The sequence below is a fragment of the Oryctolagus cuniculus genome, chromosome 3, assembly GCF_964237555.1.
Source record: "Oryctolagus cuniculus chromosome 3, mOryCun1.1, whole genome shotgun sequence".
In the NCBI taxonomy this organism is placed as follows: domain Eukaryota; kingdom Metazoa; phylum Chordata; class Mammalia; order Lagomorpha; family Leporidae; genus Oryctolagus; species Oryctolagus cuniculus.
The window spans coordinates 82129670-82152308 of NC_091434.1; the positions used below are offsets into that span (position 1 = coordinate 82129670).

General features: G+C 40.0%; 1 protein-coding gene across 2 annotated transcripts in view; it reads left to right on the forward strand.

Annotated features, from left to right (window-relative positions):
- LOC100338139 (CD302 antigen) overlaps positions 1-22639 on the forward strand; it is a 150659-nt gene that overhangs the window by 70876 nt on the left and 57144 nt on the right. For both annotated transcript variants that reach the window (XM_070070821.1, XM_070070822.1), the window contains exons 24-29: positions 4015-4144; positions 5307-5533; positions 11468-11633; positions 13021-13188; positions 14374-14490; positions 20461-20655. In XM_070070821.1, coding sequence (XP_069926922.1) covers positions 4015-4144; positions 5307-5533; positions 11468-11633; positions 13021-13188; positions 14374-14490; positions 20461-20655 — 1003 coding nt within the window. The remainder of the gene's footprint in view (positions 1-4014; positions 4145-5306; positions 5534-11467; positions 11634-13020; positions 13189-14373; positions 14491-20460; positions 20656-22639) is intronic.

Consider the following 22639-nt stretch of genomic DNA (forward strand, 5'->3'; position numbering starts at 1 on the left):
CTAACTCTACCATTTGGGGCAAGTCAGCTTGAGCATGTCCCAAATTATACATCTCTTCGCTCTCTTATTCCCACTCTTATGTTTAACAGGGATCACATTTCAGTTAATTTTCAACACTTAAGAATAACTGTGTATTAATTACAGAATTAAACCAGTCATATTAAGTAGAACAGACAAAAAAACTACTAAGAGGGATAATGTATTAAGTTGTTCATTAACAGTCAGGGCTATGCTGATCAAGTCACCATTTCCCATAGTGTCCATTTCACTTCAGGAGGTTTCCTTTTTGGTGTTCAGTCAGTTGTCACCGATCAGGGAGAACATATGGTATTTGTCCCTTTGGGACTGGCTTATTTCACTCAGCATGATGTGTTCCAGATTCCTCCATTTTGTTGCAAATGACTGGATTTCGTTGTTTCTTACTGCGGTATAGTATTCTAAAGAGTACATATCCCATAATTTCTTTATCCAGTCTACCGTTGATGGGCATTTAGGTTGGTTCCAGGTCTTAGCTATTGTGAATTGAGCTGCAATAAACATTAGGCTGCAGACCGCTTTTTTGTTTGCCAATTTAAATTCCTTTGGGTAAATCCCAAACAATAAATATTCTGATCCTATGTTTCATGTGTTGATTACAAGTATTTGGCTAGCTTTTTTTAAAAAAAGTCCAAATACCAGAAATATTACAGGTAAGAGTTTTGGCTCTTTTTGGAATATGTTCAAATCCATTTGTTTCCCTTTTTCTCTCTATCACCTGTAAGTTAGAGAATTTATCATGTAAATGTTAGTTAAAAGTATAGCTATATTTTCTGCTAGTTCAGTTTCATGGGTGCCCTTTGTTTTTCTGATAGTGTGTTATATATATCAGCATATGTAGCTACTATCAATGAATGCATAATCCCTTGCCTAAACCTAACCACCTGTTCTGGTGTTATTTATTGCATATATACTTCCATTTGTTGAAAGTAATATAGAAACTCTCCTTTATCATGTATTAAGTGTGTGTGTGTGTGTGTGTGTGTGTGAGAGAGAGAGAGAGAGAGAGAGAGAATAGCTACCGCAGTGATACATAAATATTACCATATTGCAAGTTTTTATTTATTTGAAAGGCAGAGCTACAGAGAGAGAAAGAGAGAGACTTTCTTTCCTCTGATTCATTCCCCAAATGGTCACAATAGCTGGATCTGGAACAGGCTGAAGCCAACAGGCCAGATATTCAACCAGGTTTCCCAAATGGGTGGCAGATACCAAAGCACTTGGGCCATCTTCTGCTGCCTTCCCAGGTACATTAGCAGGTAGCTGGATTGGAAGTTGAATCAGTACTCTGGTATTGGATGCCAATGGCACAAGAGGCAGTTTATCCTACTGCATAACACTGGCTCCAATTTGACTGTTTTAAAAACTATAAACGGGGGCCAGCACTGTGGCGTAGTGGGTAAAAGCTGCCGTCTGCAGTGCCAGCATCCCATATGGGCACTTGTTCAAGTCCCGGCTGCTCCACTTCCAATCCAGCTCTCTGCTATGGCCTGGAAAAGCTATGGAAGATGGCTCAAGACCTTGGGTGCCTGCGCACACGTGGGAGACATGGAAGAAGCTCCTGGCTCCCGGCTTCAGATCTGCGCAGCTCCAGCCGTTGCAGCCAATTGGGGCATGAACCAGTGGATGGAAGACCTCTCTCCCTCTCCCACTCCTTCTCTCTCTCTGTAACTCTGACTTTCAAATGAATAAATAAATCTTTTAGAAAAAACTGTAATAGGATCAGTTGTCCTTTATTATATGCCTTTGAAAAAATGTTTTACTGTTCTCATCCATTAGTTCAGATAAACTTTAGTATTTGCTCAGTTTCCAACCACTACAATTAAATTTAAAAACTCCTGAAGATGACTGGACTACATTTTCGGGATTAACTGTTATTTTTTTTTAATTTTCTTAATTCAAGGATGTGCTCACATTATTTCTCCATTTGTTTGAATCATCCTTTAGATTACTCTTGGAAGTGCTGTAGCCTCTTTCTCACTGCTTTTGAGAATAGCAGCCTTTTCCTTGATTTTCTTACTGGTATATGGGAAGGCTATTGTCTAGGGAATTCATGTATCTTTTTCCATAAGCATCATTTTACTAAACGTTCTTACTGCTATTCAGTGCTATTCATTAGATTTTCTTGGATTTCCTACTAGGCTAACCATAGTCTGCAGATAACAGTGGCTCTTATTTCCACAGTTACCTCTGTCATACTCATTTTATGCCTCACTTCACATGCGAGGACTTCGAGAACCGTGGCAGACACCAGGATTGGTAATCACCATCCTGACTGCACCCAAACCGTAGCAGTATCCTCTCCAGTCTTCCCTTGTTGAATATTATGTTGTCTCTTTGTCTGCAATATGTCTTTCTATAACTAGCTTGCTTGGATTTTTACATCAGGAATAAGTACCAGACTTAGTTAAACTTGTTTCATCTGATAAAGCTGCCATACAGTTCTTTTTAGGCCTATTGATATGTGGTATATTACAAATATATTAGTAGATGTTATATGAAACTATCTTTTTATTCTTGTCATAAAATCTGGTAAAGTGTGCATTATTATTTTGCTGTTGAGTTTGGTTTATTTCATCTCTGCCAAAGAGTTAATTTTTTATGCTATATTGTCAGATTTTTTCTGATCACACTAGCTTTGTAACATGAACTGGGTGGACTTCTGGCTTTTCTATGTCCTGAAATTGTGACTCAGCTTGGGGAATGACTTTTCACTGAAAGTTTGGAAGAATTACCTACAAAGAGTTAGAGTTTGTTTTAGATATCATTACTTAAAAATAAAGATTGGGCACAGCAGTTAAGATGCCACTTGGGATACCTACATCCCATATTGGAATGCCTCGCTGATCTCCCAGCTCCTCTGCTTCCTGTCTAGCTTCCTGCAATGTGTACCTTGGGAACCAGCAAGTAATGCTCAAGTGCTTAGGACCCTGCCACTTGCACAGGGGACATGGGTGGATTTCTGGGCTCCTAGTTGTGGCCTGGCCCAGCCCTGGCTGTTGCAGGCATTTGAGGAATGAACCAACAGATGGAAAAACTCTCTCTCTGCTTTTCAGACAAAATGAAAACAAATAAATAGGTATATGCCATTGGTTTTGTCCATCCTCTTCTCTATCACTACTCCTGTTGCTTGATGTAAGTTTGTGAAAGCTACTTCTGTATTTTCTATCCTGTTTTTCTTAGTTTTGATTTTTTGGCATTGTCAGATCTATATTAAATTCTTAGTTCACTTTTCCTTTAAAAAAAGAAAGACACACTTAATAATACACATTTACCTTCTCATAAAGTATTACCCATATACCTTTTTCTGTATTTCTGATCTTATTTCCTATAATTATTTTATTTCAATGTTCATTTAATATTTATTGAGTAATAAAGTAGTGTTAGCATTTTCTATCTGTAGTTCCTATGGTAAGCTAACTTTTCTTATTTTTCTAAGTGTGGTATGTCTCGAACATAGAGAAAAATACAGGGACAATATACATTGAATAAATTTTTATGACTGATATTGATTTGTGATCAGAGAATGAATCTAGATACTTTTATTTTAATATAGGGGTCCTTTTCTAGTGACTAGTAAATATCAGAGCTTTAAGGTGTATTCTCTGTTGTGTCATTATAAAAAGTTTATAAACATCTAAAAAGTTGGTTTAATAATTATGTTTTGCTGACTTGAACTATCAAGACTGATCACAGTGTTAAATATTACTGTAGTTGTGTTTGTCTTATTTGTAGTGATTTTTGTTTTAAAGATATATTTATCAGTCTTGCTACTCTTTTGTTGTTTGTTTCTGAAGTTAATTGCCCTTTCACCAGCTTTGAAAGTTTGTCAGAATTTCTTTAGGAATGTCATGATTATGTTCTACATTGGGATTTTTTTTACAGGGGAAAATTCCAATCTGGAAACTAAAATTTTCTTGCTGAAATCTTCAGGCCACTAGTTCCCTGATTGCTTGTACTGGTTTGTCTCTTGTTTAGATTTTTGAGGAAGATTCCCACTACCACTGTACTATTATGCTCAACCTCCAAAAGTCACCTTTTGTTGGAACATGGAATTTTACTTCCTGCAATGACTTCCATTCTGTCTCCCTCTGTCAGAAATATTCAGGTACCAATTATTATCTAGATGACTATGTTATTTTATTATTATTATCTAGATGACTATGTTGTTAAGTGTATAAGTTTCCTTTACACAGAAATCTTACAAATGAATTCATAAGATACAGCTTAAAATTTTGGAATGGATCAATCCACATTGACTCAGGGAGTCAGAGGGTCTCAAATGGAGTATGATTATTTTCAAATATCATTGTCACACGTAATATAAAAAAATTAAGTAATGGAATATGTTAATTGTGGTTGTCTAATGGTGGTAAAACTGTGGTTGAATTTTGTTTTCCTTTCAATTCTGGCATTCTTCATCACTGGAAAGGGGGAAAAATGATTAATATTTTTAAATGAGTCCAATATAAACATTCACTATTAGATTTAACACTAAAAAATGAAAATGTAAAGCATTACAAATGAATCATTGTCTGTGCCTTTCTGTAGTGCAAATAAAAGTGAAATATGTGTTTAAAAACAGAAATCATCTATTTGAATAGGAATCATTTCCATTTGAAAACAATATTTTTAAAAAGATATTACATTGTTTCATTGACCCTCAATGAGTTTTAACAAATAATTAAGAAAAAATTATTTGCATAGTGAGAACCTTAAGTAGATATTTCATGTACTGTAGCAGAACTTTTTTGCTAGATTAATCAGTATCCATTTATCCCACACTTTTTAGTTAACACATTATTCAAGAAGTACTGCAAAACAGTGAGTCAAGCATATCCTCTTGAGGGTGGCTTTGTGCATTTTTTCATGGTAGTTCTCCCAGATGAAAATTGTATAAGGGGGCGTGGAACGCCTTCCCTGTTGAAGTGGCACAAGTGAAGGGCGGTTGGGCAGCCACCATGAACTGGCAATCATATCGCAGGCTGTTCATCTGTAGTTTTCCTCTTTCCCAAATCAGATCAGCTAGACAAAATTTTGTCCTGATTTTAGGAAACAAATGTTGTAGCTCGCATACTTTACCTACAGTATACAATAGGACATACCTAATTCTCCCACCTCCAATCTAAAATAAATAAATAGGTAGATAATATCTAAAGTAGAAAAAAATTATAATATAGATTAGCATGGGGAAGAAATAGTAGGAAAAAAATGTCCCATAACCTGCAGAGTGGGGAAGTTTTTGTGTTGTTGTTTTCTTTTATATACAGAAATTCAAGGCAACCAGACCTTGCAGAATACTTCAGAAACTATAAAGTATCAAAATAATTTATACAAGATAATCCTGAAGAGGCTGACTTGGGAACAGGCTCTGGTAGAGTGTCTGAAATATAACATGCACCTGGTGAGCATCACGGACCCTTACCAACAGGCATTCCTCACCGTGCAGGCAATCCTTCATAACTCCTCCTTGTGGATTGGGCTCTCCAGTCAAGATGTAAGTTTTCAGCCCTAGCTGCTTGAACTGGGGGATAGAATGTGACTGTTTTTATTGCACATAACATCTCTCTCATCAAGCTGAAAGAAACCAGAGATTTTTTTTTTTAATTTGTTTATTTTATTTGGAAGAGATAGAGGCCAACACACAGGGAGATTTTTCCCTCTGCTGGTTCACTGTCCAAATGCCTACAACAGCTGGGATTGGGCTAGGCCAAAGCCAAGAGCCTGGAACTCAATGTGGGTGTCAGAGACCCACATTGCTGCTTCTCATGTGACATTAGCAGGAAACTGGATGGGAAGCAGTACGCAAACCAGGCATTTCAGTACAGGGTATGGGCATCCCAAGCAGTGGTTTACCCACCGCACCAAACATCTCAAAACCAGAGATCTTAGAATTTACCCTAGGGACTGACATTGTGGCATAGTGGGTAAAGCCACCTCCTGTGATGCTGGCATCCCATGTGGGCGCAAAGGTTTGAGTCCCAGGTGCTCTACTTCCCAACCAGTTCTTTGCTGATGTGCCTGAGAAAGCAGTGGAGGATGGCAAAAGTCCTTGGGCCCCTGCACCAATGTAGGAGATCCTGAGGAGGCTTCTGGCTCCTGGCCTCAGTCTGGCCCGGTTCCAGCCATTCCAGCCATCTGGGGAGTGAACCAGCAGATGGAGGACATCTCTCTCTGTCTCTTCTCTCTCTCTGTAATTCTGCCTTTCAAATAAATGAATCAATCTTTTAAAAAAGAGAGAGATAAAGAGAGAGAAAAGAAAAAAACTTATTCCAAAAATTCCAAAAAAGCTCATGGAACATGTGGAGTTTAATTATCTTTCCACTGTTGGAAGATCTGCTTTATTGTTTAAGTGAAGAAAAGTTTCTGGGTGGATACAGATATTTGAGCACTTATTTTTATTTATTCTAATTAAAGATGGAACTAGAAACAGAACTACCATATCTTTTCAGCAAGCAGAAAATAAGAAGGGAAAATCAGATGGAGTAGGCATTTGAAAGCATTGTAGATGTTATTAAAGAATCCTTTCCATTCCTTTCAAACTCGTCAGGGTGAAATTAAGCTATCTAAACCAGGATTAGAATAATGTTTCACCACATCTCAAGTTCTGATCCCGAGTAGATATCCTTGGTACTTCTTATTCATTTTTTAGCCCAGCAAGGAATGCAAAACTCCTATTAATTCCTAGCGCTAACCCATGCACATGTAGCACAACCAGGAATAGTTATGCACCTGAAACTTTTGGCTATAATTAAATAGGGATGGATAGATATAGATAGATAGACAGACAGACAGACAATCTGTCATAGACAGTGTAGGACATGTTTGCCTCTTTTCTCTGCCACAGGATACCACAATACCAAGATGGGTCTGGGACTGCGTGGAGAAAATGTGATTGAAGACAATTTAGTCTTAGCACAAACTGAGAACTGAAGTAGAGAGTGTATGAAAAAAACAAAATTGTTATCAGAAGGTCAATTAAAAGTAGCATCTAGAAATGGCGTGAAGAGTAGTCTCCCAGACCCTCTGGCTATTCTGCCATTGACTCTAGAGCAAGCCAGGTGATCAGGAGTTGCTCACTAGCCCTCACAGTATCAACTTGCTCATAGTGTCACTTTTACTTGCTTGCTCTTCAGCATTTGGTATTCTGTGAAACTCATCTTTGTGTCCATGGTGAGGGTAGTGAGAACTTATTCTGTTTCCTAGTTTCAGTCACCCTAATTTTCTTGAAACAAAGCCAATATTATCACTGTAGAAAATTTGTAAATTCTGGTAACTTTAAAGAAAAATATTAAAGTCACCTGTCATACAAGTACCTAAAAACACAGTTTAATATTTGGTATGTATCCTTCAAGTTATTTTTCTACATACATATATTTGTTTTTAAGATAATTGGTATTATACTGTTTGTTACTTCTTTCTCCCCATTTAATGATTTTGGTCTTACTTCTTCCCCTACTATTAGTCTTCACCTATGATTCTCTTTATTCCTTTCACCTTTAATGTTAACATGTTCAGGGTAGCTATTTACTGTGTATCTTCCTAAGCTGCTTTAAGTCTTTGGAACATAAGAGGATATTTATAAATAATACGTTACATCAAGAACAGTGGGAAGAGGTTGAAAGACTTTAAATAGAATTGTGACAATATAATATTTTTACGTCAGTAAAATGACACTGGGTAGAGGGTAGGGGAGGAAGCAGGTAGAGATAGTTATTTTAATATAAATGCATGCAGGAATTGGTGTAAGCCTGAAATAAGGCATGTGTGCAGTATGTGAGGTGCAACAGTTCTGGGTCTACCAAGTCCAGAGTGTGACTGTGCAGTGAGTTACTCAAGCATGTAGGAGCAAAAGTGCTGAGAATTAGAAGAGGTCAAAAGGCTTGGGAACAGGCTGGGTCCTCCACATGAACACCAGTGATCATAATTCAATGATAGGGCCAAGCAGACTGAGCAAGACTTGGTACATCTGCTTAGTGAATGTTGAAGAGAGACAAGGATTCTGCCAGTGTGCGGTGACAAGAAGGGAGTAAACCTCCTAGGAAGTCACTGAGGGAGATAAAAATTCCTACTATCTACTTTTTTTTTTTTGATGTCTTTTTATTTTTATTTTTTTTGTACTTTTTTTTAACTTTTATTTAATGAATATAAATTTCCAAAGTACGGCTTATGGATTACAATGGCTTCCCCCCCCCATAACATCTCTCCCACCCGCATCCCTCCCCTTTCCACTCCCTCTCCCCTTCCATTCACATGAGGATTCATTTTCGATTCTCTTTATATACAGAAGATCAGTTTAGCATACATTAAGTAAAGATTTCAACAGTTAGCTCCCACACAAACATAAAGTGAAAAATAATAGATGATTTTTTAAATGATGATGAAATCAGATCAGACCTATTGTCATGTTTATCCCAGCGAGAGTCAAGTTGGGAATTAATAATTTCTTCTTCTTTTTTTTTTTTTTTTTACAGAAGATCAGTTTAGTATACATTAAGTAAAGATTTCAGTCGTTTGCACCCACATAGAAACACAAAGCGAAATATACTGTTTGAGTACTCATTATAGCATTAAGTCTCAATGTACAGCACATTAAGGACAGAGATCCTACATGAGGAGTAAGTGCACAGTGACTACAACCCTTTGGCGTCTGAGAGTGGAAGAACAAATGGCCTTCCCTCCTAGGTGTTGAAAATGGATTTTTCTCTCAGAAAAGTTAGGTCAAGAATTTTAATAGAGACCAAAATTTTAAAAAAAAAGAATTTTAGAGGCTGGTGCTGTGTTGCGGCAGGTAAGGCCACCGCCTGTGGTGCCTATATCTCATATGGGCACCAGATTCAAGTGCTGGCTGCTCCACTTCTGATCCAGCTCCCTGCTAGTATGCCCAGGAAAGCAGCAGAAAATGGCCCAGGTGCTTGGTCCCCTGCACCCATGTAGGAGATGCAGCTCCTGGCTCCTGGCTTTGGCCTGGCTCAGCCCTGGCTATGTTGCAGGCATTTGCTGTGTGAACAGCCAATGGGAGATACTGTCTCTCTCTTCCTCCTCTTCCCTCCCTCTGTCTGTCTGTCTATCCTTCTGTGACTCTGCCTTTCAAATGGATAAAATAAATTTTTTAAAAATAATCTTAATAAAGAGATATTTATAGTCTTAATGAAGAGATGCCATATTCAGTAAAAAGATAGGTATGGGATGATTTATCTACAATGAAATGGAAGTTTTAGAGGTCCAGGGATGGGGTTGGTGGTAAATGCAGCAAAGGAGAAGGAATCCAGGGCAGTGCAGATAAGAATGCAGGCAAAATCACATCTCCAAAGGTTCACATTTCAGACCACAGCAGTTTAGGGATACCTAAGAACTCTGGTTGAAAGCATTTCAGAATGAGACCTGGTACTCTGCTGGCAGAGTGGAGAAACTCAAACAGGCCTGGACCCCACAACCCATTCTCTGGATTTGTGCACCTCCGCTGTAAGCCTATCTCAGGATAATGGGGTGATCCAGTCCTGGTTGGAATGAAAAGCTAAATGTTTACAGACTTCTGGCACACAACAACATACACTGAATGAAAAAGCCTCTCCCTCAGACAAGTGTGAGAACAGCAGTGTGGGATCTACCAGGCCTGTGGCATTAAGAATATATTAAGAATATATTCATGTAATAGCAGGTAAAGCTGCCACCTGCAGTGCTGGCATTCCATATGGGTTCTAGTTTGAATTCCGGCTGCTCCATTTCTGATCCAGCAGTCTACTCTGGCCTGGGAAAGCAGTAGAAGATGACCCAAGTGCCTGGGCCCCTGCACCCACGTGGGAGACCCAGAAGAAACTCACGTCTTGGGATCAGCCCATCTCTGCCTGTTGCTGCCAATTTGGGAGTGAACCAGCAAATTGAAGACTTCTCTTTCTCTCTCTCCCTCTCTCTGTCTCTCTCTGTCTCTCTGTCTCTCTCTGTCTTTCTCTGCCTCTCTGTAACTCTGCCTTTCAAATAATAAATAAATAAATCTTAAAAAAAAAAGAATATATTCATGTAGCTCTGTGTGCCACTGGGTTATGCATTTTGCACATGTTGTACCATTATACTGGTCCCATTAGGTTAAGTGTCAGGCCTATTGAACAGATCAGTGGGTGGAGAGAGAGCAAACAGATTAAAAGCCAGTAGCGGCTGGCGCCGCGGCTGACTAGGCTAATCCTCCGCCTTGCGGCGCCGGCACACCGGGTTCTAGTCCCAGTCGGGGCGCCAGATTCTGTCCTGGTTGCCCCTCTTCCAGGCCAGCTCTCTGCTATGGCCAGGGAGTGCAGTGGAGGATGGCCCAAGTGCTTGGGCCCTGCACCCCATGGGAGACCAGGATAAGTACCTGGCTCCTGCCATCGGATCAGCGTGGTGCACCGGCCGCAGCGCGCTGGCCGCAGCGGCCATTGGAGGGTGAACCAACGGCAAAAGGAAGACCTTTCTCTCTGTTTCTCTCTCTCACTGTCCACTCTGCCTGTCAAAAAAAAAAAAAAAAAAAAAAAAAAAAAAAGCCAGTAGCAAGTTGAACCAGGCTCCTAAACCAGGTATGCTCAGCTCCAAAGCCCATGTTTTCTCCACTATGCCATGATGTCTCCAGTTTAATCAGCACTTATGGTAGTCCTTATGCCATTTAGCTTTCTGGTTTCTAACAACCAGCAGTTCCAATTATGTGTGAGGCAACACAGCATAATGGTGAAATCCATAGTCTCTAGGAACTGACACCCTGGATTATAGTCCCAGCCCTGCGGTTTATTCTGTGTGACCTTGTACACAATGTGTGTCTTCATTTTCCACATCTGTACAATGAAGATACTAATAGTACCTCTCTCATGTGGTTGTGATGAATTAAATAAATTAATATTTGTAAAGCACTTGGAATGACAGTAAATGCTATGAAAAGTGTGTTAAGTATAAAATTAAATTATAGGGGCTGGCACTGTGGCATAGTAGGGTGGAGCCACAGTCTACAGTGCTGGCATCCCACATGGGCACCAGTTAGTGTCCCAGCTGCACTAGTTCCGATCCAGCTTTTTTCTATGGCCTGGGAAAGCAGTGGAAGATGGCTCAAGTGCTTGGGCACCTGTGCTCACGTGGGAGACCCAGAGGAGACTTCTGGCTCCTGGCTTCATATCGGCCCAGCTCTGGCCATTGAGGCCATTTGGAGAGTGAACCAGAAGATGGAAGATCTCTCTCTGATTCTGTCTCTGCCTTTCTGTAACTCCACCCTTCAAATAAATAAATAAATCTTTAAAGCCCTGGCCTGAAGCACTGGCATCCCATATGGGCACTGGTTCTAGTCCCAGCTGCAAAATGTGTTGCAAAATGTGTTGCAAAAATTATAAATCTTTAGGTTGATCATGAGGGTCAAAATAATTCAAAAAGGATAACATGAAGATTGGCATTTGGGATGTATTTCTGTCCCTTTCAGGATGAACTCAACTTTGGTTGGTCAGATGGAAAACATCTTCATTTTAGTCGCTGGGCTGAGAATAACCACCAGCTTGAAGACTGTGTAATGTTAGACAAGGATGGATTCTGGAAAACAGCTGATTGCGAAGACAGCCAACCGGGTGCTATTTGCTATTATCCAGGAAGTATGTAAATTTCAAATATTTTGATTCTTAAATTACCCGTCTCATGAATAGTAGAATTGGAGGGAGTGGTTTTTTAAAATCTGGTTTTAGAATTGTGAAGAAGTTATAGTAGTGTCCCTTTTGCAAAATGTGTTGCAAAAAATTTATATTCTAGTAGAATTGTTGTTTCAAATATTTTATGATTAATTTTCTGTTTTGGACCTGTTGGCTTTTTATGTCAGCTGACAATGGAGATTGACACTTAAAATCCCATTGTTACTAGCTTCATTTTGCATAGATTTCTTATTTGTATCATGATAGAGAACTCTGGTGGCTTGTCTTTCCTGGATCTTAACAGTAACAATGAACATTATTTTTATGAGTCACTGTTATGATTCAGTTGGTCACAAGTGACAGCAACCAGTTCAGGCTAGCAAAACCCAGAGGGTGGGTCAGAACCCCAAAAGTTGGGAAAGAGCTGAGCCCCCTGGAGAATGGACACTGGGGATCCTGAGGCACTGTCCTCCCCTGTCGTTTCTGTTCCTCTCTGTGCATGTGCGCTCTTCTCTGTGTACTTCACTCCGTACATGGTGGAGTACGGTGGCTCCGCAACTTTCAACAGCATCCCCAACTGGATATGCGCTGTCAATTTCTAAATTCCACTATTCAAATCTTAGAACTGGATGGACTCAGCCTGAATCAGGTCTGCAGTCTGTAGCCCACTCACTGGAAGATGGTTTTACAACTGTCAAGTTTGGGGTGGAAAGTCAAGGCTGCTTCCCAAAGGGGCTTGTTGTGCTAGGAGACACACTGGGTGGTCCTGGCCACATACTCAGTCAGTTTGATCTATCTTAAGTAGAGCTTATCTATATTTGCATCATCTTGAATCCATGACCTTTTCATAAGGTGAAAAATATCAGATTCTTTAGATGCCATGTTTTCAACAGTATTTCCATCTGATTTGGCTAAAGCAATAGCTTATTTAGAATACCAGCTATTTCATTAGAATGAGCCTTTAAAATCAGAGACATCAGTAAGCAGAACCTTGAAAATGAATTTTCAAAGTCACAATTAGTGCCTATTATTAATTTATATGTTCATACAGTTTGTCTGAGTTGGCTTCTTGTACTTGACATTTGCTAATGCAGGAAGACAGAAATTGCATTTAACCTCACTCCTTACATTCCTTCACTTCACAACAGGAGTAAGGATATTGTGTCAAATAATTCCTTTGCTATAGAAAGCCAGCTTTCTATCCACTATATTTGTATATACATAGAGAACACACATCAGCAGGGTATTACTTGTTGGGTCCCTGAATATTTCCTACAAATCAAGTATAATGACTAGAAACAGCATTTAACATTTATATCTGAAATTAGAATTCTTATCATTACCTCTTTTCTAGATGAGACTAAAAAAGAGGTCAAACCAGTTGACAGTGTTAAATGTCCATCCCCTGCTCTAAATACTCCATGGATACCCTTTCAGAACTGTTGCTATAATTTCATGATAACTAAGAATCGACACATGGCAATAACACAGGATGAAGTTCATTTTAAATGCCAACAACTGAGTAAGTATGTCATACTATCATTAATATTATATGTAATTTTATATGTAATTTTTTAACATCTCATTTGTGTTACATAAATATTTCTAATTAGCACAAGTAACTAGATATCAGAAACATCTGTCTTCTAATTTCTATATTATCAATGACAAAGTATTAAAATTTTTGTTAAGTCAAAGTGGAATGTATAGGAGTGACCTCTTTCTTTACCTGTCCATTCAAAAACTAGTCTGTCTGTATGCATGTAAACAAGATGGTTCTCCTTCACAAGCAAAGGGAGACCAGAAAGCTGGATGTTAAACCAAGCAAAGCTGCTAGTAAAGAGAATAGGTTAGTTTGAGTGTTTGAAAGCTTAGGTATGCCACAAAGAAGCAACTATGCTGAAATACACATTTCACACTTACAGCTCTCAAGACTCTTCACACATTTTCTAGGAAATCCACCAAGAATTTGTGACTTCTGAATGATTGATAGAATGATGAACTTTGTGGAAAGTTCCTACAGAAAATATCAAGCTATTATTTCAAAGTGTACTCTGTATAACACTCGTCTTGAGAGGTGTTCTGGAAAAAAAAAATCCTCAGAAACAGAACAAGTTTGAACAACACTAGACGTGATAGCCTCCTATTGGACATTATCCAGTGTACACTGACCTATACTTTAAGCAATACTGGCATAAGCGAACTTTGTATAACTTTGTTTAATCTATTGTTTGCAAACTTTTTATCCATGTAGACCTTTTCTGAGGCACTCTCTATTAAACAGGACATATTGAACTTTTTGGCCTCTAAAATAATAGTAACCACTAAAGAAAAGGAACATCTGTCTTATAGCCCATCCAAGAAGTTTTACTTATTACACAATAGTCTTGGAGAATATGTCATTAATGTGAGTGGATTTGTGTCAACCGACAGGATCTTTAAGTTGGGAGGTGGGGGAGTGAAGTGAATCAGTGTTTTACATTTTCTATTCAGTTACTCGTTTTCTACTAGAAAACCAAATTTAAAGTAAAAATATTTGAAAATTTCTTAACCCATGCATTTTAATACAAGGAGATAGTGTGAATTCATGTTTTTCTAACTTTCCATTCTTTCAGTTTTAGAATAAATTGAGAATAACATTTTTTGAATCTGTTTACATAAAATATTTTGAATGACTATTAAAATTATTAACTATTTTATATAACAGATCCAAAATCACAAATGCTAAGCATTCGAGATGAAAAGGAGAATAACTTTGTTCTTGAGCAACTTCTACACTACAATTATATGGCTTCATGGGTCCTGCTAGGGATAACATACGAAAGTAAGTTGGACATTGCCAATTTTCTCTGTGTATATTCATACTTCATTATAAATATTTATCAAACCCCAAAAGTTTAGTTTTTCAAAGGATATGTTTTTAATATATAAAAGTGAAATTCTACAGTTAGGATAATATAAACACCAATACAATTTTTGCATCTCTTCTCTGCCATTAATATACCTTTACTATCAAGCTTATAGTTAAGTAGAGGAAAATAATTTCTTTCTGCACTCTGCCTTCTAGCTACCCAAAACTAACCAAAAATGAGTACTCCTGTATAAATCTCCAATACTTACTTTATATCTTATCTAAGGATATGAAATGAATGAGCACACGATCACATTTCTATTAATGTTCTACCTTTGACTTGAGGTATACATATATAAGCATAAGAAAAATGAGACAGGGCCAGGCATTGTAGTACAGCAGATTAAGCCAACTTGGGATGCCTGCATCCTGTATTGGAGTGCCGGTTCCCATCCTGAATCCTCTGCCTCCAGTCTAGCTTCCCTAATGCACCTGTGAAAGCAACAAGTGATGGCAGGTGTACTTTCCTCCCTGCTATCAACATAGGAGACCCAGATGGAATTTCTAGCTCCTGGCTTTAGCTTAGCCTAGCCCCAACTGTTGTGGGCATTTAAGGAGTGAACCAACAGATAAAAAACACTTCCCTCTCATATTCATTCATTCTCTCTCTCCCCCTCTCCCTCCTCTCTCTCCCTCTCCCTCTCTTCCTCCCTTCTTTCTCTCCCTCTCTCCCTCCCTCCTCTCTCTCACACACTGCCTTTCAAATAAGTAAATAAATCTTTTAAAAGAGAGAAAGATAGAGAGATACATTGTATGACAGTAGAGTAGAATATTTGAAATTTGGACTGAATTTCACAAATCCAAACATTTACTGCTATGAAAAAAATTTTAAACATAGAGTCTAATAGAGGAGAAATGAGACCATTTTGAAAGATACTCAGAAATGTCTTCAAAATCATAGCAGTTTTGAAATTAGAGAAAAGAGAATCAGTCTGTGAGCATAAAGCACCAAAAGCAGACATTTATCTTTTTTTTTTTTTTTTTTTTTGACAGGCAGAGTGGACAGTGAGAGAGAGACAGAGAGAAAGGTCTTCCTTTGCCGTTGGTTCACCTTCCAATGGCCGCCGTGGCCGGTGTGCTGCAGCTGGTGCACCATGCTGATCCAAAGGCAGGAGCCAGGTGCTTCTCCTGGTCTCCCATGGGGTGCAGGGCCCAAGCACTTGGGCCATCCTCCACTGCACTCCCTGGCCACAGCAGAGAGCTGGGCTGGAAGAGGGGCAACCGGGACAGAATCCAGTGCCCCGATAGGGACTAGAACCCCGTGTGCCAATGCTGCGAGGTGGAAGATTAGCCTATTGAGCCGCCGCCGCACCGGCCTAGATATTTATCTTAAAAGGGATTTAATAAGGGGCACTGGACGATGATAGTGAGAGATGAGGTAAAAAAGCAGCTCACTCCCTCAAATGTGACCGGTTTAAAAATAGTATTCTCCTTTGTTGTCTACCCTGTTTCTAAGGGCTTTCAAGATTTTCCTTGAATGTTTATCACTAGCAGATTAATTAATGAAAATTAAACTATCAAGCAATAGGTAAGGCTTAGGTTGTCAGTTGAGGATGCTAGGAGTTAGTTGGCCCAAGACTTTTCTCCAACGGTACTTGAGTGCCCTTGCATTTAATAGTGGGGAAAATAGGATGGTACTAGTAAACTTCCCAACTTTACTTGAAAGTGACTGAAGAACCATGGTCTTGTCCTGATATCTAAGACATAGAGATTTGAATTTTACCCTGCGAAATTACCAAATTACCAGGACAATGGGCATGTGTAGTTAATGATATCATTCTTCGTACCAATTTTTAATTTTAAAGGCTTAGCAAAACTTTTTTTTCAAAAGCTTTACTGAGATATATTCCCATACCAAACAATTCAACCATTTGAAATATATAATTTAAGAGGTTTTAGTATACTCACAGGTTGTGTAACTATCAGTACTTCAGAAAGAAGCACAATGCCCATCAGCATTCCCTCCCTGTCTCTTACTCTATTCCTAGTCTTTAGCAACTACCTACTTTCTGTCTCTCCAGATGACCTACTCTAGATATTTCATAAAAATGTGATCATATAATAAATATGATACAATATGAATGGCTTCTTCAACTTAACATGAATATTTATTGCAAGATTCATTCATATTATAGCATAGAGTAGTATGACATTCCTTTTCATGGCTGAATAATACAGTTTATGGATATATGACATGTTATTTATCCATTGATCAGTGGATAGAATTAGGTTGTTTTAACAGTGGTTACTATGAATCATGCTTCTCTGAATGTTTATAAACAAGCATTTTTGTGTGAACCTATATTTCCATTTCTCTTGGGTATATACCTAGGAATGAAATGGCTAAGATTTAGCTAACAAATTTGAAGAACTATCAAATTGTTTTCCAAAGCAGCTGTACCATTTTCCATTCCCACCACCAGTATATGAGAGTTCCACTTTCTTTTTTTTATTTCTTTTTTTTAATTTATTTTTATTTTTTATTTTTTATTTTTTTGACAGGCAGAGTGGACAGTGAGAGAGAGAGACAGAGAGAAAGGTCTTCCTTTTGCCGTTGGTTCACCCTCCAATGGCCCCGCATCTGGCGCACTGCGGCTGGCGCACCGCGCTGATCCGAAGCCAGGAGCCAGGTGCTTCTCCTGGTCTCCCATGGGGTGCAGGGCCCAAGGACTTGGGCCATCCTCCTCTGCACTCCCTGGCCACAGCAGAGAGCTGGGCTGGAAGAGGGGCAACCGGGACAGAATCTGGTGCCCTGACCGGGACTAGAACCCGGTGTGCCGGCGCCGCAAGGCAGAGGATTAGCCTAGTGAGCCGCGGCGCCAGCCTAGAGTTCCACTTTCTGTATGTGTATGCCAACATTTTGTTTTCAGCAGCCATAAGTAAAGCTTTATTGGAACACAGCCACACACTCATTTTTTAAAAAGATTTATTTGAAAGTCAGAGTTACACAGAGAGAGAAGGAGAGACAGAGAGTGAAGGAGAGGCAGAGAGAGAGAGGTCTTCCATCCGCTGGTTCACTCCCCAATAGATCACAATGGCCAGAGCTGCGCCGATCCAAAGCCAGGAGCCAGGAGCTTCCTCCAAGTCTTCCCACATGGATGCAGGGGCCCAAGGACTTAGGCCATCTTCTACTGCTTTCCCAGGACAAAGCTGAGAGCTGGATTGGAAGTGGAGCAGCCAGGACTCGAGCCAGCGCCCATATGGGATGCCGGCACTGCAGGCAGCATCTTTACTTGCTACACCACAGTGCCAGTGCACACACTTATTTTAATATTGTCAATTTTTGTTTTCAAGCTCTAGTGGCAGAATTGAGTATTTGTGACAGAGCTATATTTGTCTTTGTCTTTTCATTATACCCATCCAGTTAGGTGTAAAGTAATATCTCATTGAGGTTTTTATTGTATTTCCCTATAGCTAATGATATTAAGCATCTTTTCATTTACTGACTATTCATAGATAATCCTTCAAGAAGTCTCTATTCAGAACCTTTGTCAATTAAAAGAATTTTTAAAGATTTATTTGTTTATTTGAAAGGCAGAGTTACAGAAAGGAGGAGGCAGAGGTAGAGGTAGAGAGATCTTCCATCCACTGGTTCACTCCCCAGATGGCCACAACTGCTGGAGCTGGACCAGGAACCAGGTGCTTCTTCTGGGTCGCCCACACGGGTGCAGGGGCCCAAGCACTTGGGCCATCTTCTACTGCTTTCCCAGGCCATAGCAGAGAGCTGGATCAGAAGTGGAGCAGCCGGGACTCAAACTGGGGCCCATATGGGATGCTGGCACTGCAGGCGGTAGCTTTACCTGCTCCGCCACAGCACTGGCCCCAATTAAAAGAATTTTTTAAAGATTTATTTATTTGAGAAGCAAAATTACAGATAGAGAGATGGAAAGACAGAGAGAAAGAGAGATTTTCCATCTGCTTGTTCACTCCCCAAATGGCTGCAATTGGCATAGCTGGGCTGATCCAAAGTGAGGAGCCAGGAGCTTCTTCTGTCTTCCACATGACTGCAGGGGCCCAAGCACTTGGACATCTTCACTGCTTTCCCAGGCTATTAGCAGGGAGCTGGATTGGAAGTGGAACAGGGGACTTGAAGTGGCACCCATATAGGATACTGGTGCTGCAGGTAGAGGCTTAACCTACTAAGCCACAGCACAGGCCCCAAAGAAAATTTTTTGAGAAACAGGTAGGAAAAGAATGAGGGTGCACCTTCCCATTAGTTTATTCCTCAAATGCCTTTGATGGCTGAGACCGAGCATGGCCAAAGCTGGGAGCCAGGAACTCAATCTGGTCCTCTCACCTGGGTGACAGAAATCCAATTACTTAACACACCACTTCTGCCTCCCATGGTCTGCATTAGCAGGAAGCTGGAGGCAAGAGCTAGAGCCAGGCATTGAACCTATATTTGCCAATGTGTGATGCAGTGTCTTAACCAGAGTCTTAACCAATAGGCTAACTGCCTGACCCTGCATTTTTAGTTTTATTTATGACTGGGAGACAGATGGACAGAGCGCTCATCTACTGGCACAGTCCCCAAATGAATTCTGGGGCTGACTTGGGCCAAAGCCAAGAACCAGAAGATCAATACATATCTCCCACATGGGTGACAAAAATTCAGTTACTTGAGCCATCACCCGCTGCCTCCAGAGTGCGTATTATCAGGACTCTCTAAGCAAGGACTTGAACCCAGGTGCTCTGATATGATATGTGGGCATCCCAAGAAGTAACTTAGGCTAAATACCCTCTCCCCTGCCCATTTTTAAATTTGAGTTTGTCTTTTTATTATCAAGTTGTAAACATTCTTTATATATTCTGAATAGAAATCTGTTGTTGAATAAATAATTTTCAAATACTTTTTCCCATCACTTTCCTGATAGCATAAATTTTTTACTTTGATGAAAATCATATTTTTTCTTTTGTCACTTATGCATATCTAAGAAGGTTTTGCCTATCCCAGGGTTATGTAGACTTTGACACCTATGTTTTCTTCTAAGAAAACTGCTTTTACATTTAGGTCTATGATCAATATTGAGTTGATGTTTGTGTATGGCAAAAGAAGAGGGGCCACCTTCATCTTTTGCATGTGGACATCAAGTTTTCCAATACCATTTGTTGAGCAGGGTTGTTCTTTTCACACTGAATTGTCTTGATGATTTTAAAATATCAGTTGACCATGGGGCCAGTGCTTTGGTGAAGTGGGAAAAGCCGTTGTCTGCAATGCTGACATCCCATATGAGCACTGGTTCAAGTCCCAACTGCTCCACTTCAAACCCAGCTCCCTACTGGTAGCCTGGGAAAAGCAATGGAAGATGGCTCACGTTACTCATGTAGGAGACCAGGAAGAAGCTTATGGCTCCTGGCTTCAGCCTGGCCTCATCCTGGCCATTGCAGCCTTCTGGGGAGTGAACCAATGAATGGAAGATCTCTCTGTCTCTTCTGCCCTCTCTGAGTGACTCTGACTTCCAAATAAATAAATAAATCTTTTTAAAAATTGGCCATGAGTATGCACAGTTGTGTATAGTTTAGGTCCAGAGAAAAGATTTCTGTCACTAATTTTCTAACATACCAATTTTTAATAACGTAGTTGTGTTCATTTCCAGTTAAACACATAAGAAAATATAAATTTGATGAAAAACAATAGAATGTTGTTATTGAAGAATAATGGGATAAATTTTTAATTTTAATTTTCATGTTTATAATTTGTGGTTTCCAAATGAAAAATAAGCTTGATTTATTGCTTTACTCAGAAACTATTTTGAAAGGATATTAATAATCATAGTCTTTTAGAAAGTATGGAAAGGTAAAACAAAACTAGTCAAGTTTGAAATAACTGGAATTCAAGCTTTGATTTAATCTCTAAGCATAGAAAAAATGTGTATTCTCTAGATAATTCTCTTACGTGGTTTGATAAGACTACGCTGTCATATACACACTGGAGAGCAGGAAGACCAGCTGTAAAAAATGACAAGTTTTTGGCTGGCTTGAGTACTGATGGCTTTTGGGATATTCAGACCTTTAACGTTATTGAAGAAGCACTTTATTTCTACCAGCACAGCATTCTTGCTTGTAAAATTGAAATGGGTAAGTATGCTAAGGCGGAGTGTCCACTCCAGGGAAAGAGAATATAAGGCCATTAGCTCCACTAGTGGGAGTCATGGTGTGTGTGTGTGTGTGTGTGTTTGTATGTGTGTGTTTAATGCTTCAGTCCTGTGTGAAGTCTACAGAGGTAGGGGCAGGCATGGTCCCTAGTGTCATGGCCTTGGCCTCAAGGAACAAAATGTATTTTGGGAAATAGCCTTAAATTCCTCTCTTATGTAGGCTAGCCTTAGATTATTAGGTACAGACTCGAATGTGTAGAGAAGTTAAAATAAATTAGGGAACTAAAGAATAATGAAATAATGAAAACAAATAATGCCTTCAGGAGAAGGTGAAACTTGGCTGGACCTTAAAGGATGGATATGACTTATATGAAGAAGAAAGTGTATTTGCTTATCCTTTCAACAATCCAGGCAAAATGAATGTCTCTCCAACCTTGCCTAACCCTGAAATAAATCTATTACAATCCATGTTAGTTTTTAAGATTTTTCTAGCCTAAAAATGGTTATTTTTTTTTTTTTTTTTTGACAGGCAGAGTGGACAGTGAGAGAGAGAGACAGAGAGAGAAAGGTCTTCCTTTGCCGTTGGTTCACCCTCCAATGGCCGCCGCTGCAGCCGGCGCACCGCGCTGATCCTGGCAGGAGCCAGGAGCCAGGTGCTTTTCCTGGTCTCCCATGGGGTGCAGGGCCCAAGCACCTGGGCCATCCTCCACTGCACTCCCTGGCCATAGCAGAGAGCTGGCCTGGAAGAGGGGCAACCGGGACAGAATCCGGCGCCCCAACCGGGACTAGAACCCGGTGTGCCGGCGCCGCAAGGTGGAGGATTAGCCTATTGAGCCACGGCGCCGGCTTAAAGAGAGAGACAGAGAGAAAGGTCTTCCTTTGCTGTTGGTTCACCCTCCAATGGCCGTCGCTGCTGGCGCGCTGCGCTGGTCTGATGGCAGGAGCCAGGTGCTTCTCCTAGTCTCCCATGGGGTGCAGGGCCCAAGCACTTGGGCCATCCTCCACTGCACTCCCTGGCCACAGCAGAGAGCTGGCCTGGAAGAGGGGCAACCGGGACAGAATCTGGCGCCCCTACCGGGACTAGAACCCGGTGTGCCGGCGCCACAAGGCGGAGGATTAGCCTAGTGAGCTGCAGCGCCGGCCTCCTAAAAATGGTTATTACTACCCATCTTTACAAAGCCTTCTGTCACCAGAGCCCACCACAGTGACATCCAGGCTGATGGCCTCCCCTCACAGGGCTACAAAATAACCTCTGAAAGACCATGTCCATGAACACTCTCCGGGGATTCCCCATGACCAGTTATTCTGACACCTTGTAAACCTTTGGGACCTTTTAGGGATCAGTCCCTATTCCTTAGCCTTCACCCAGCCCCCATTCTTTCTTCTTCTTTCTCAGTAACTAACTATAATCCTTAAAGAAGTCCCTATGCTCAGTCCACCCTAATGAGAAGGAAATTATCCTCCTCCTTCCTGAGGGGAGAATATATATAGCACTTAGACTTCTCTGGCATGACATTTGTCTGTACTCTCCCATTATAAAATGTATTCAGTCTTCTATTTTACCCTCATTGTTGTGGTTTTGTTATTATTTGTTTTTAGTATCGCCTTACTTTCTGGTTCCTTAACTTCTTTTTGTTCTTAATTTCACCTAACCCTCTTGATTCATTTTTTTCTTTAGTTTTATACTTTGGATTATAACCCAGCATACTACATCATTCACTATTTTGCTCAAATTGTTCCAGGTTTGGCCATTAGGAGCTCTTTCACTTGGCTTCTGTGTCCCTTTGAAATACCCTCATCGTGGTTATTTTATTGTTTGTTTTTAACACTTCCTTACTTTCTGGTTACTTTATTTATTTTTAGTCTTAATTTCACCTAATCCTAAAATCCGGTTTATCAAACAGACTTCCTGACTCCTGTATTTCAGATGAATCGCTCTTCTACTCAAACTTACATATACTAGTGGT